The sequence below is a fragment of the Malaclemys terrapin genome, chromosome 12 (assembly GCF_027887155.1).
Source record: "Malaclemys terrapin pileata isolate rMalTer1 chromosome 12, rMalTer1.hap1, whole genome shotgun sequence".
Taxonomy (NCBI): Eukaryota; Metazoa; Chordata; order Testudines; family Emydidae; genus Malaclemys; species Malaclemys terrapin.
The window spans coordinates 46,590,605-46,606,040 of record NC_071516.1 but is presented as its reverse complement, the minus strand read 5'-3'; the positions used below and the strand labels follow the sequence as shown (position 1 = coordinate 46,606,040).

General features: G+C 60.4%; 1 protein-coding gene across 1 annotated transcript; it reads left to right on the top strand.

The window, feature by feature from the left end:
- Nucleotides 1-460: 460 nt before the first annotated feature.
- SUPT16H (SPT16 homolog, facilitates chromatin remodeling subunit) lies at nt 461-15,245 on the top strand. Its single transcript, XM_054045646.1, has 26 exons — nt 461-586; nt 3,508-3,600; nt 3,771-3,941; nt 4,519-4,671; nt 4,830-4,976; nt 5,231-5,382; nt 5,719-5,891; nt 6,090-6,180; nt 6,515-6,588; nt 6,906-7,018; nt 7,416-7,481; nt 7,830-7,928; nt 8,140-8,255; nt 8,618-8,771; nt 9,144-9,271; nt 9,615-9,750; nt 9,858-9,984; nt 10,055-10,173; nt 10,326-10,451; nt 10,758-10,870; nt 11,176-11,251; nt 11,516-11,685; nt 12,961-13,090; nt 13,381-13,510; nt 13,828-13,905; nt 14,179-15,245. The coding sequence occupies exons 1-26, from the start codon at nt 521-523 to the stop codon at nt 14,328-14,330; spliced, it is 3,153 nt and encodes a 1,050-aa protein (XP_053901621.1). The 5' UTR covers nt 461-520; the 3' UTR covers nt 14,331-15,245.
- The last annotated feature ends 191 nt before the right edge of the window (nt 15,246-15,436 follow it).

Genomic DNA, 15,436 nt, shown 5'->3' with positions numbered 1-15,436 from the left:
GGGGGTGCTCCCCGCCCTCGGCCAGGACCTGCGCCTGCCCCTCGCGGGAGCCGCAGCCTGGGCGGCCTGTCCCAGCCTCCTCCAGGGCCACAAGGTGGGAGACGAGCCTGGCCCCGGGGCCCCTGCCCCCCCCCGCCATAGCTCACGGGGGGGCCTCGGCCGCTCCCCTCTCGAGCGCATCATGTTTCGGGGCGGGGGGGCTCCGCGTGGGAGCCAGGCTGTCACGTGGTCGAGGGCGCGCGGCGGCGTAACCACGTGCTGATCAGGCGGGAAGGGGCGTGTCCAGGCTACGCATGCGGGGCGGGATCACGTGGGCGGGGCGTCGCGGGGCCGCGCGGTTTTAGGAGGCGGGGGGGGACCGCGAAAAAGGCGGGGGGGGGGGGGGGGAAAGCCCCGCGGGCGCGAGGCGCCGGCCCGGAAGCGGAAGTGGGTCCCGGGAGGCGGGGTGTCAGGAGGCGCTTCCGGGGGCGAGGGGCCGCGGCGGGGCCTGGAGCGCGGGGTGAGCCGAGCCGGAGTCTCCATGGCGCTGAGCCTGGACCGCGAGGCCTATTACCGCCGCGTCAAGCGTCTCTATGGCAACTGGCAGGTGCGGCCCGGCAGCCCCCCCGGGACCTCCCTGCTCCCGTACCCCCCCCCCGGGACCTCCCTGCTCCCGTACCCCCCCCCCGGGACCTCTCCCCGCCCCCCCCAGCAGCCCCCCCGGGACCTCCCTGCTCCCGTACCCCCCCCCCCAGGACCTCTCACCGCCCCCCCCCAACAGCCCCCCCGGGACCTCCCTGCTCCCGTACCCCCCCCCCCGGGACCTCTCCCTGGCCCCCCCCAACAGCCCCCCCGGGACCTCCCTGCTCCCGTACCCCCCCCCCGGGACCTCTCCCCGCCCCCCCCGGCAGCCCCCCCGGGACCTCCCTGCTCCCGTACCCCCCCCCCGGGACCTCTCCCCGCCCCCCCGGCAGCCCCCCCGGGACCTCCCTGCTCCCGTACCCCCCCCCCGGGACCTCTCCCCGCCCCCCCAGCAGCCCCCCCGGGACCTCTCCCTGCCCCCCCCAGCAGCCCCCCCGGGACCTCCCTGCTCCCGTACCCCCCCCCCCCCGGGACCTCTCCCCGCCCCCCCCTAACAGCCCCCCCGGGACCTCCCTGCTCCCGTACCCCCCCCCCCCGGGACCTCTCCCTGGCCCCCCCCAACAGCCCCCCCGGGACCTCCCTGCTCCCGTACCCCCCCCCCCCCGGGACCTCTCCCCGCCCCCCCCGGCAGCCCCCCCGGGACCTCCCTGCTCCCGTACCCCCCCCCCGGGACCTCTCCCCGCCCCCCCCGGCAGCCCCCCCGGGACCTCCCTGCTCCCGTACCCCCCCCCCGGGACATCTCCCCGCCCCCCCCCCCTAGCAGCCCCCCCGGGACCTCCCTGCTCCCGTACCCCCGCCCCCCGGGACCTCTCCCCGCCCCCCGGGACTTCTCCCCGCCCCCCCCCCCCCGGCAGTCCCCGCCGGGACCTCCCTGCTCCCGTACCCCCCCCCGGCCTCGCTTATTCTCCCCGCCCCCCCCCGGACCTCTCCCCGCCCCCCCGGACCTCCCTGCCCCCTTTCCCCTCCTGGTCTTGATCATCCCTGCCCCCCCCTCCCCCCCCCGGCAGCCCCTCAGAACTTCCTGGATCCCCACTTCTGGGAGCCCCCTCTCCGGGATCCTCCACCAGGACCCCTGCCCCTGAGACACCGGGACTCGCCATGGGGACCCCACCCGGGACACCCGCCATGCAGAGACTCCTGGCTTCCTGGGCCTGAGCACCCCCCCCCATCCGCCCAGCCAGGGATCTTCTCTGTCCTGCAACATCTCTAGGGGAGACCCTGCTGGGGAACCCTTCCCTGGATCTGCTCTGGGGGTCCCCTTTTCCTCCCCCCGGGCCAAGGCCTAGTCCCCAGAGATCCCCAGGTGCAGCCCCGATGCCCCCAGGATCAAGAGAACCCCCTAGTTCCTCCTCTTGGGGAGCAATCTCCCCCTGCTGGCTGGGGCTAGGCCTGGGCCCCCCAGCACAGTCCCCTCGGTTCAGAAGGGCGAGAGACACCCTGGCCCACCCACCCCAACATCCAGGGGGCCCTAACTTCTCTCTCACCCACAGGTTGTCCCCTAACTTTGTTTTTCTGTTTCCAACCTGGGAGCAAGGCAGCGCATCTGGGGGCGGGGGTCACTGCTCAGAATTGGCCCCAAGGGCTCCCCGTGGCAGGGGGACTTCGGCACTGGTAGTGGTGTGGGGCCATTATGGAGTATAGGGGTTCTCTTTTCCCACCCCACATAATGCTCTCATCCACCATAGAGAGGTACTATGCTGCAATGAGCTCCCTACCCATGAGGAGTCCCGCTGGCTGCTAGTGATGATGTGCCCAGCTCTGAGCTCTGCTGCCTCTGCAGGCCCCCCCTCCCCACCCGTGTTTATTGAACATGTAGCAGTCTCCGGTAGGGAACTGGGGCACCATCGCACTAGCTGCTGCACAGAAGAGGCCTCCCCAAGTCTTCTGTGATCTAAGCACAGAGCTGAAGGTGGAGCAGCCACCGGAGCTGTGTTAAGATCAAAGGGTGCCTGAGACTCTGGGGGGCTGGGCTCAACTTCCTGCTCTGCCACAGACTCTCTGTGAGAGCTTGGACCAGTCCCTTAGCCTCCCAGTACAATGGGGACGCTACCCTACTCCGCAGGGGTACGTGGGCATAAATATGTTTGATTGCGGCATGCTCGGATGCTACAGGAATGGGGTCTGGATAAATACTTTGGACTGCTAGAAGCTCCCACCTTGATTTGGGGGGGCCTAGGGGTTGTTAGTGGTGAGCTGATTCTTTGGGCTCTTTTGCCAGCTCCCAATGTTCCAAAATCACGAGATGGCCTTAAAATGGTGATTTGTTTTTTTAAATGAACTTTGGTGTCTTGTTTTTGTTTTTTTGCTGTTTGGTTTCTAGGTCTTTGGGTAGCACGTGAGTCACATTCCCAGGCTTTTCTCTGCTACCCAGAACCTAGAAATGTGCCATGAGTTTCAGCTTTTCTAACGTGCCTACGGGATTTGGGTGCCAGTTCTGTTCACTTTGATGGGAGTAGGGTATCCAAATCTCTCAGGTAACTTAGGCCATCTCTGCCCAAGTGAGAGGCTAGGATATTCAAAGGGAGTTAGGTGCCCAGCAGTCATTGATTTGCAGGTTGGGTCCCTAACTCCCTTAGGCTAAACAGTCTTCTCTGTCCAATTTAGTAGTCAGCTGTTGTATCCTTTCTCATTCATCTCTGCTAACCACTCTTCCTTCCTCATTGCCCGTCCACAACCTTCCCCTTAGGTTTCTGCTCTGTCCTTTCTGAGAACCCTCCAGATTTGTATCAAACATTACAATTGCTCCCTACCCCTCGAAGCCCTGGGCTGCCCCTCTGAGGCTACAGGTCATTGAGAGCCCAAAGAGGTCAAATGAGCCTTTCTGATTAGCATGACACAGTTTGGGGGAGAGACCCCAGCCCTCATTTCCCTCTGCTTCCCTTGCAGAAGGGAGAGGATGACTATGCCAATGTCGACGCCATCGTGGTCTCGGTGGGGGTGGATGAGGAGATTGTCTATGCCAAGTCCACTGCCCTGCAGGTCAGTAGGAGGGAAATCCGTGGAGGATGCTGTTGAGGCTGGGAACGAGGAAAGCGCTGAGCAGAGGGGAGGTTGGGGTAGCACTCATGGGGAGCGGGGGGAGTCTTTGATGGGGAGCCATGGGGAAAGGAGGGAGTGACTCCTTTCCCTCACGGCTCCCCTTCCCGCAGACGTGGCTCTTTGGCTACGAGCTCACCGACACCATCATGGTTTTCTGTGAGGACAAGATCCTGTTCATGGCCAGCAAGAAGAAGGTGGAGTTCCTGAAGCAGATTGCCAACAGCAAAGGCAGCGAGAATGCCAATGGCGTGCCGGCCATCACGCTGCTCGTGCGGGAGAAGGCGAGTGTGTTGGGCGCAGCCAGGCGGGGTGTCCGGGCTGGGCGTGGCCGGGGGTGCGGGGTGGCCAGACCGGACTGGGGGTGGCTGGGTGCGCTGCGTGGCAAGGTGTCCGGACCAGGCTGGGCGTGGCCGGGGGTGCTGCGCGGCGGGGTGGCCAGACCAGGCTGGCCGGGGGCACTGCGCGGCTGGCTGGGGGTGTTGCGCGGTGGGGTGTCAAGACCGGCCTGGGGTGGTGCATGCTGAGGGGTGGAGAGTTGTGGAGTGAATATGAGGGCACTGTGCTGCACCCATTGAAAGTTACGGGAAGGTTGAGCCCATGGGAGTTGGGGGAAGTTGAAGGTTGTGCACGCTGGGCTGGGAGGAGGTTGAGGTCGCTGCTTATGGAGGAATTGGGGGATGTTGATGGTGTGGTGGGCTGGGCTGGAGGGAGAGCTGATGAGGGCCTTGCGCTCATGTCTTGCTTGGAGAGGCAGGGTGAAGGACTGGGGGTAGCAAACAGGCTCTGGTGATGCAACCTGCTGCCTCCCTAATGCCACTCTCCCGTCTCGGGGGACTAATCCTGCCCCTGCCCCTGTAGAACGAGAGCAACAAGGGGAACTTTGAGAAGATGATCGAGGCGCTGAAGGGCAGCAAGAACGGGAAGCGCATCGGGGTCTTCAGCAAGGACAAGTTCCCCGGGGAGTTCATGAAGAGCTGGAATGATTGCCTCAGCAAGGAGGGGTTCGAGAAGGTGAGCTGGGGGGCACGATGGGTGGGGGAGAGCGTTCCCCTCCCTTCCCCCATCTCTGGCTCTGCAGGTGGATATCAGTGCGGTTCTGGCCTTACGCTGAGGCAGGGATGTGGGGAGCCCTACCTGCCCCCCTCACTCCCTCGCTGTCTCTGGAGCAGGTCGATATCAGCGCAGTCGTAGCCTACACTATTGCAGTGAAGGAGGATGGGGAACTGAACCTGATGCGCAAAGCGGCTGCCATCACCTCTGAGGTCTTTAACAAATTCTTCAAGGAGCGGGTCATGGAGATTGTCGACGCTGACGAGGTGAGAGAGTAGGGAGGTCCCAGGGGTGCAGTGGGGTGAGCTGTGCCTGGGACGTGGAGGCTGGTATGGGGTGAGCTGCGGCTGGGAGGTGGGGGGCGGGCCGTGGCAGGGGGGCGGGCCTGGTGGGGGGGGGGGTGGCGGAGCTGGTAGGGAGTGAGCCATGGCTGAGAGTTGAATTGGTTCTGGACCTGGGACGCTGGCGAATCTTGCGGTCCGTCTGGCTGTTCCTACTCAAAGTCTCCATGGCCCCACAGAAAGTGCGGCACAGCAAGCTGGCAGAGTCGGTGGAGAAGGCCATCGAGGAGAAGAAGTACCTGTCAGGGGCTGACCCCTCCACGGTGGAGATGTGCTATCCCCCCATCATCCAGAGCGGCGGCAACTACAACCTCAAGTTCAGTGTTGTCAGGTCAGTGCCCGCAGGGTTTCTAGCCCTCTCCTCCACCCCAGTACAAGCGTCAGGCAGCCGTCCCACCCCTACCGCTGCTGAGCGGGCAGATGAGGGCGAGGGCCAGGGCCAGGCCTTGCTTGCCCCAGAACCGCCCAATGCTGGAGACTTGTTGGCTGAAAGGGAACAGTCTCTAGAGAGGAGTCGGGGAGCTGGTGCTCCTGGCTGGGTTGGGTTGGTCTGTCTGGCCCTGCCTTTTCCAAGCTCCAGGGACTCCTGGCTCAGCCCCCAGACACCCCACGCCCAGCCCATGACTAGCGCCTCCCCGAAATCCGCCTCTCTCTGTCCATCCCCCAGCGACAAGAACCACATGCACTTCGGGGCCATCACCTGCGCCATGGGCATCCGCTACAAATCCTATTGCTCCAACCTGGTGCGCACGCTCATGGTGGACCCGCCCCAGGAGGTGCAGGACAACTACACCTTTCTGCTGCAGCTGCAGGAGGAGCTGCTCAAGGAGCTGCGGCATGGTGAGTAGGGGTGGGGGGGTGCTGGGGAAGTGTGTGGGGGGGAGGTCATGCTGTCTGATGAGTGGAAGGGTGGGCGGTGGAGGATGTCGCACTGTCCCGCCCCGGTGGAGCGGGGCGACGCATGATGCTGCCCTGGCCCACGTGGGAGGGAAGGGGAGGACATCGCGCTGCCTGGTGCTCATGCTGAGACTCCCCCAGGCGTGAAGCTGTGCGAGGTCTATGCTGCTGTCATGGATGTGGTGAAGAAGCAGAAGCCAGAGCTGTTAAACAAGATCACCAAGAACCTGGGGTAAGAAACCGCCCCCCAACCCCCCCTACACAAACCCACATGCACCGCACACCCTGCACTGCCCCCTGAGTCTGCTGAGCGTGAGCACCCAGAACCTAGGGGAAGAGAACCCTGTTCTGGGTTCCAGCTGCAGCCCAGCCCCCATGCGCCCAGGGCCTGCACAGCTCAGCCTGGCTTAGGGGCGAGGCGCCAGGCTCCTGCTGGCGTGATGCCTGCAATCCCCTGCCAAGCCTAGTGTAGGGCAGGGACATGCACCAGGTTTGTGGGGCGGGGAGCATTTCCGGGGCCAGAGGGTGGCTATGGGTAACGCAACTGCCCGCTGGATTCTTCCCAGATTTGCCATGGGCATAGAGTTCAGAGAAGGTTCCCTCGTCATCAACAGCAAGAACCAGCACCGGCTCAAGAAAGGTAAGACCCCACCCCCCACACACACACAGATCCCTTCCCGCTGATGCCATTGCATCCCTATGCTCTCAGAGCCAGCTCAGTTATGAGGAGAAAACCCCTTGTCCTCACAGTCAGGTACCCAGGCCCTGCACCACCCCCCACCCCATGCAGCTCTTCTCCCTAAAGCCTATGAGGGGAGGGGATAGCTCCGTGCGCCTTGCTCCCTGTGCATGTGGACTGGTTGGCGACAGCTGCCCTCCCTGCATGTCCCCCGGGCCCTGCCACCCCAGCCTGGATCTCTCTGAGCCGTGTCACCCCCTTTCCCATCTGGCTGGCAGGGATGGTATTCAGCATCAACGTGGGCTTCTCCGACCTGACCAACAAGGAGGGGAAGAAACCAGAGGAGCGAACATATGCACTGTTCATTGGGGACACCGTGCTGGTGGATGAGGTGGGTGGGGTCGCAAGGTTATTTAGGGAGCACCGTGCTAGTGGATGAGGTGGGAGGAGGGCTTGCAAGGTTATTTGGGGGGCACCGTGCTGGTGGGTGTGGGGGGTGGTGCTGGAGGGCTATTTGGGGGGCACTGTGCTGGTGGGTGTGGGGGGGGGATGCACAGGGCTATTTGGGGGGCACTGTGCTGGTGGGGGGGGCGCACAGGGCTATTTGGGGGGCACTGTGCTGGTGGGGGGGCGCACAGGGCTATTTGGGGGGCACTGTGCTGGTGGGTGTGGGGGGGGCGCACAGTTATTTGGGGGGTATACAGGGTGAGTATTTTCTGCGTCTCTGCCCCCATGTGGGTTTATGGGCTGCCATCTGCTCCCCCCTCTGACTCTCTTTATTCTCCAAGGATGGTCCGGCCGCCATCCTCACCTCTGTTAAGAAGAAGGTCAAGAACGTTGGCATCTTCCTCAAGGTGAGGCTGGGGATGTGGGAGAGGTGGGGGGAAGGCAGACTCGATATCCGAGCAGGGCATGGGGGTCTCCCATGCTTCGGGGGCAGTGAGTTCTGCATGGACGAGGGGAGGGGATGACAGAAGGTCCCAAGTGGCAAAATTTCATAGATTTGTAAGTTCCCAAGGCAGAAGGAACCATTACAACCCTCTGGTCTGAAGTTCTGTAGAATACAAGGCAGCGAACATCCCCAGCGTAATTCCAAGCACATCCCTTCCAGGGGGTGGAGGATGAAGGGTGCGGGGCAACTTTGGGGCAGAGGTGTAAAGGGTGAGGGCAGCAGCTCTGACCATTCTGTCCATCTCCCACAGAATGAAGACGAGGAGGAGGAAGAGGAAGAGAAGGACGAGGCTGAAGACCTGCTGGGGCGCAGCTCCAGAGCAGCAGCACTGCTGACGGAGCGGACACGGGTGCGGTTCCCCTCCTGCCATGGGGAGCTGGGCAGGACATGGGACACCTGTCGGGGGTCCTGCAGCTCAGAGGGGGCTGGGGGGCTAATTTCGCACAAGGGAGGGGCTGGGGATGAGTCGTCCTTATGGCTGCGGGGCTGGCTCAGGGCAGGGTGATGGCTGGGCTGCTGAGCTGGGGTCTGGGCCTCACTCGCATTCCTGCTCCCCCCAGAATGAGCTGACGGCGGAGGAGAAGCGTCGAGCCCACCAGAAAGAGCTGGCCATGCAGCTCAACGAGGAGGCCAAGCGGCGGCTGACGGAGCAGAAGGGCGAGCAGCAGATCCAGAAGTAAGTGGGGGGGGAACTCGGGGGCAGGGAGGGCAGTGACTCTAGAAGTGAGTGGGAGGGGAGCCCGGAGGGGCAGAGAGTGGATCCAGAAGTGGAGTAGGCCTCGGGTGTACTACCTGTCGGGTGTGGGGGGTGGGGAGGTGAGAGAGAGAGGGGCTGGCTGAGCGCTGTATCTGTGGGTGATCTGGAGATGTGGTGCCGGACGAGGAGCACTGTGCCGTGTTTCGGAGGAGGCTGTGTGTGGGGGCCCAGGGGGCTGTACTGTGTTTCAGAGGGAAGCTGTGTGTGCCTGCTGGATATCTGGGAGCCCCGGGGTAGGGGGGTGGCTGTGCGGTGTTTCATCTTTCCCCGACCCCACCCAGGGCCCGCAAATCGAACATTTCCTACAAGAACCCATCGCTGATGCCCAAGGAGCCGCACATCCGGGAGATGAAGATCTACATTGACAAGAAATACGAGACTGTCATCATGCCAGTCTTTGGCATAGCCACGCCCTTCCACATCGCCACCATCAAGGTATGGGGGGCTGGGTAATGGGGGGGCTGGGTAATGGGGAACCTGCATGCTTCTACGTGGCCACCGTCAGCACGGAGGTGACTCCTCAGCACACGGGGCAGGGACGGGGTTAGGAAACCTGTTGAGTTGAGGGGGGGTGCTGGTTCTTCCACTAGAAGGAAAGTGGGGGCCACTTCCTCCAGAGGCCCTGTCTCTAGGGGCCATACAGGCAGGAGCCCTGGGGAGTGGGGGGGTTACAGGCAGGAGCTCTGGGGAGTGGAGATGGGGAGGGGGGTGGTTTACAGGTGGTTGTGGGGTACAGAGAAGGCCCCAGCTGCATTCAGGGCACATAGTCTGACTGACACCCCCCCCCCCCACCTCCCTGTGGTGCAGAACATCAGCATGTCGGTGGAGGGTGACTACACCTACTTGCGCATCAACTTCTACTGCCCGGGCAGTGCCCTGGGGCGCAACGAGGGCAACATCTTCCCCAACCCCGAGGCCACCTTCGTCAAGGAGATGTGAGTGCCCCCTTCTGCCTCCCCCACCCTCTGCCCACTGCGTGGATGACTTTCCCCAGTCCCTGTGCTGTCCCGGGGGGGCTTTCCAACCCCTGCCCTACAGCCCCCTCGAGCCCCAGGCTGGGCTGAGACTTGGGACTCCTGGCTCTGGCACAGTCTGGCTGTATGACCTGGTCTCTTGGTCTCTGTACATGGGGGAGGTTGACAGCCTGCTGTATGGGGCAGCAGGGAGACTGGGCACCAGCTTCCTGTGGGGGCTGGGCGCCCTGGTGCCCTGTGGGGGCAGGGGCTGCATACGTGCAGTGCTGTTACGCCCAGTAACTGCTCACCGCGCCTCCCCCAGCACGTATCGTGCCTCCAACATGAAGACGCCGGGTGAGCAGACAGTGCCGGCACTCAACCTGCAGAACGCTTTCCGCATCATCAAGGAGGTGCAGAAACGCTACAAGACACGAGAGGCAGAGGAGAAGGAGAAGGAGGTGAGCTTGGGGAAAGCTGGCCCTGTATCGGGCAGAGACACTAACAGACCCGGGGGGCTCTGTGCTCCGCGGGATCTCACTGCCTGGCTCCCCTCGTGTCTCTCTAGGGCATAGTTAAGCAAGACTCGCTCATCATTAACCTGAACCGGAGCAACCCCAAGCTAAAGGACCTGTACATCCGTCCCAACATCGCCCAGAAGAGGATGCAAGGCTCGCTGGAGGCCCACGTCAATGGTAGGGCCCTTTCCCCAGCCCGCTCAGCTCCAGCCCAAGGGTCCCCTCTCACTGTCTGTCTCTTGGGCAGGTTTCCGCTTCACGTCCGTGCGAGGAGACAAGGTCGACATTCTGTACAACAACATCAAACACGCGCTGTTCCAGCCCTGCGACGGGGAGATGATCATCGTGCTGCACTTCCACCTCAAGGTAGGGCCTTGCGCCCCCAGGAACCACCTCCTGGCCTGGTCTTGCCCTGCTCTGTGCAGGGCTGGGGGGGGTCTCTTGCAGGGTTTGACCCGGGGGATGGTGTGGGGTGTGAGAGACAGTGGAGCCTTCATGCCTCCCCTCCACTCCCCCAGAACGCCATCATGTTTGGGAAGAAGCGGCACACGGATGTGCAGTTCTACACCGAGGTGGGTGAGATCACCACAGACCTGGGCAAGCACCAGCACATGCATGACCGCGACGACCTCTATGCCGAGCAGGTGAGATGTGGGGCCGGGGTAGGCTGCGATGGGGGGGGGGGGAGGAGGCAGCCTCCAGGCTGACCTTGCTGCCCCTGCAGATTGAGTGTCAGATGATGGGGGACTGGGCTGAGGGGTCTCTGTCCCTAGGAGGCTGTGCTGACACTGCAGCTGGAGAGCGAGGGGGTACGTTAGTAGGCTCCTCTCCCCGGGAGCCTGGCTGATGTCCCTGTGCCCCACGCAGATGGAGGCGAGGGGGTAGGTGGGGGGCTCAGAAGGGGGGGTCTCTCCCCGGGAGCCAGGCTGATGTCCCTGTGCCCCACGCAGATGGAGCGCGAGATGAGGCACAAGCTGAAAACGGCCTTTAAGAATTTCATCGAGAAGGTGGAGGCTCTGACCAAGGAGGAGCTGGAGTTCGAGGTGCCCTTTCGGGACCTGGGGTAAGGGGAAGAACTAGGGCATCAAGGTGCTCTTCCAGCACCCCTAGGGATGGGGGGAGCAGGGGCATGGCGGGTGCCCTTCCAGGACCTGTCGGGAAGTAAGGGCGTGGAGGGTGCCCTTGCGGGACCTTTGGGAGGGATCAGGGACATGGAGGTGCCCTTCCAGGACCTGGGGGTTTGTGGCCCTGGGCCCCATGGACAGTCTGTGACACAAGATGCCCACCAGGGGCTCTGTCTGCCCCCTCGCCCCTCCCCCCCACACTGGGTCTGGCTCTCACTGACCTGGGCTTTGCTCTCTCTGGCAGGTTCAATGGCGCCCCCTACAGAAGCACCTGCCTGCTCCAGCCGACCAGCAGTGCCCTGGTGAATTGCACTGAGTGGGTGAGTGTCCATGGGGGACCTGTTTGTGCCCCCATCCCAGTCCCTGCCCTCGTCAGCGCCTGGCACAAACCTGTGTCCCAAGGGACCTGCCTGGGTGCTTATGGGGGTGGGCGGAGCTCAGGGCAAGCGCTGGCACTGTAGGGTGGGAAGGGATGGGGTGCAGCTCCGTCCCCTGTGATTACTGGCCCCATTGGCAGGGGGTCTCTGTCCCAGGGCTGGTGAGAGGCTCTCTATTCTGGGCCTGACCCCACCCTTCCCCTCCAGCCTCCGTTCGTGGTGACGCTGGATGAGGTGGAGCTCATTCATTTTGAGCGAGTCCAGTTCCACCTGAAGAACTTTGACATGGTCATCGTCTACAAGGACTACAGCAAGAAAGTGACCATGATCAATGCCATCCCTGTGGCCTCCCTCGACCCCATCAAGGAGTGGCTCAAGTGAGTGACCCCATCGTCCCCCTCCCCTATACCTACCTCATCAGGATACCGATCCCCCACCATACCTACCAATTCCATCTACTGGTGGGTCCCACTGAGGAGTGACACCCCCCAATCCCTCCACTGAGACCTACTTCACCAGGATCTTGATCCCCCAGCTCCCCCTAATCCCAGTTCCCAGCCTCCTCACTGTACCCACCAACATCATCAAATGGGGGGTCCCCACCGAGGCCCCACCCGGGCCGCCTCTCCCGGTGCCTATCCCACACACACCAGGACTCTGATTTAAATCAAGGGAATTTAAATCACCAGTTTTTAATCATGATTTAAATCAATTTTTAATCGTATTTTGCATTCATACTTTTTAGGGTTTTTTCCCCTAAAGAAAGGTTGATTCTCATTGGCTAGTAACAATTAAACAAGTTGATCTGCAACTTGAATACAGCCTTTACACTACATTTAGTTCTTTTTGCTACCCAGGAGGACATACTAGCTATATTTATACACAGTTATTTAAGCAATGATAGCAATTCACATGTCATTCAGATTCTTAATTTTACATTTTTTATTCTGTGAGAAAATGGTGACTGATCCATATCTTGAAGATGATTTTTTACTTCTAGTTAATGTCAGGTTCTGTTTGGATAGAAATTCAAATTCAATTTAAAAATGCACAAAACCCTTGTAAAATGCTTTTCTATTAGTTAAATAAACTGTCTTAATGTGCTGGATACATGTAAAAGAAATATCAAAGTTTATCTAAACGTGTTTTGCATTTAAAACCAGTTAAGCAAAGGAAGCTTTTCCAATTCCCAGTAGGTTTTTCAACTTTGAAAACTAGTCACTGAACTGAACTTTGAATGCACTGAAATGAAGCAAATATTCTCTCTGCGCTTGCAGAAGAGGCTACTGCTAGAAAACGTCTGTTAGGCCTTCAACAAACTCGGGCTCCACGTGCTTGGCCAGCTACTTCCACCAGTTCATGGTTTAACTTTCCTTAAAAGTTGGTAGCAAACATTTACTGATTACATTTAATATAAATAAATTATAGTAAATTTAGGCCTTAACATAGGTTGTCGTAATTTTAAATAGCTTTATTTAAAAAAAAAAAAAGTAAACCTGTTTAGTTTTACATAAAATAAATCCTATTTAAATAAAAAAATCTGACTTTATTTATTTTAAATCATCAATTTTTATCCATTCTGGAGCCTCTTGATACCATCCCCCCAGCCCCTCATCCCCGGGACCCGATACTGATCTCTCCTTTCTCCCTAGCTCTTGTGACCTGAAGTACACGGAGGGGGTGCAGTCCCTCAACTGGACCAAAATCATGAAGACGATTGTGGATGACCCTGAGGGCTTCTTCGAGCAGGGGGGTTGGTCGTTCCTGGAGCCCGAGGGAGAGGTATGGGGGGAGAGGGGACTCTGACTCCCCTGGAGGGTGGGTGGGGGGCTCTCTCGCAAAGGGGAGGGGTCCCTGCAAAGGGATGGTAGTTGGGGGGGGGGGGGGGATTCTTTTGATTTCCTCTGGACATCCCACTGTCTGAGCCCAATGAACATTAATTAATCTGATCTTACTCCCACCTCTCTCTGCCCCCCATGATTTATGGGAATCACTGAAGATCACCCAATGAATCAGTGACAACTGGAGATAGAACCCAGGAGTCCTGATTCCTGACTGGAATCTCTCCCCAGGGCAGTGATGCCGAGGTCGGGGAGTCAGAGTCAGAGATAGAGGATGAGACATTTAACCCGTCGGAGGATGAGTATGAGGAGGAGGAAGAGGACAGCGATGAAGATTACTCCTCTGAGGCCGAGGAATCTGGTGAGGAGGTCCCTGCAGCTTAGGCCGGGAGTGGAGGGGTTCTTGGCACCAGCCTCTGCACTGGGGGTCTGACCCTGAGGGGTCACCTGGCAGAGTACTCAACTGCTGGGCAGCAGGAGTCATCCCTACCCCCTTCTCCACACACAGCCTGATTTCCCTTCCCACCTGTTCTCCCATTCCGAGGGGTGGGGTGAGGTGGGGATGGGACCCTTGTCGTTCCAGTATAGGGGGACAGTTCCCCCCCATTGGACAGAGGGTTGAGCTGGGGGGTGGGGTTGCACACTGGACATCGTCTGAGCTCGTGTCTCCATTTGCAGATTACTCCAAGGAATCCATGGGCAGCGAGGAGGAGAGTGGGAAGGACTGGGACGAGCTGGAGGAAGAGGCCAGGAAAGGTGAGTGCCAGCCCTTGAGACATCTCGCCAAATGCACACCAGGGCCATGGGATCTGGGTTTCCTTGTGGCACGCTGTTCACTCTGACTCCTAATGGGTATGGTGGGAGGGGACAGAGCCCTGCCCCTCCTATTGCCTTGCAGTAGGACAGGAGAGCTGGTAGTCGATGGTGTTGGTGGGGATAGGTACCCAGCCTCTCACCCGTCCAGCAGTTGGGTGGATGGAGGAGGGTGGGTTACACAGTCATGCCCTGACCCCCGTCTTACTCCCCTAGCGGACCGGGAGAGCCGGTACGAGGAAGAGGAGGAGCAGAGCCGCAGCCTGAGCAGGAAGAGGAAGGGCCCAGCCCACAGTTCCAGCCGCCGCAGTTCCCACAGCCGCAGCCCAGGCCGCAGCTCGGGGCCCCCCAAGAAGAAGAGGAAGTAGGCAGTGAACTCTGACCCTCCCCAGTGGCAAGCCTGGGGCACCAGACCCTGCTCAACAGCCAATCCCAGGGTTGGGGGGGGCACCATGCCTCACCCACAAACTTTTGTCTTTTCCTGTTTTCAATTTTCCCCATTTTGTTTCTTGAGTTTTTCTGGCCATTTGTACGGACCAATCAGCTGTGAGAATTCCAGGCCCTGCCTGCCTGTAACCATGGACATGAGCACTGCCAATGAAGAGGAGACTCGGAGTAAGGACGCTGATGTCAGTGATGTGCTCCTCACACCCCCTTCACTCCCTCCTGGGGTCCCTCCTTAGTCACCCCCACATTCCCCTGTGAGGCGTAGGCATGGCCATGGCGCAGGCTGGTGCTTTCTCCCCCCAGGGAGTATCTGGTGATGGAATCATCCCCTCCTTCCCAACAGCTCTGGGGAGACACAGCCAGCGCAGAGGATCTCTGAGTGTCTTGGACTTCGTCCTCAGGGTGCTGGTAACCAAGTGTGGGGTGAGACTGCGCAAGGTTGGCGCCTACAGGTCCATCCCTTCCCTACTGCTGCCTTCCTCAGCATTGGAGGGGTTGGGAGTGGCCCAGCCCTGCCGGGAGCAGGGTGCATGGGGGGGGGGGAGTGGTCTAGCCCTGAGAAGATCCAGCTTCTTGTTTTTTTACTCGCCTGGCTCTGTCCCGTATTTATCTTGTTTCCTCAGTTGCCAAGTCAAGCCTCTGGCAGGAGAGATGCTTTTGTTTTGGGGGGTTTTATCGTGTCATCTCCCATGGCCCCCATCACCTGCCCTTGCTGGTGAGGAAGGCCACTGGGAGGTGATGGAGCAGGGGAGGGCTCTAATTTTTTTCATAGCCGATAGCTCTTGGATTTTCGACTTTGGAGAATTGAAACAATAAAATGTTTTTTTGTAAGTTCACCTTTTCCAGGTGCTGAGTCTGTTCAGTCAGCGGGGATGGGACGCTGGTCACCTATTGCCGTTTGTATTACGGTAGCACCTGGGAGCCCAGGCATGTCCCAGGACCCCCTTGTGCTAGGCTCTGTATAGACAGAGCAGGGACAGGCTAGGCGCTGCCCCGAGGCGCTCACAGTCTGAGCCTCAGGCGGGGC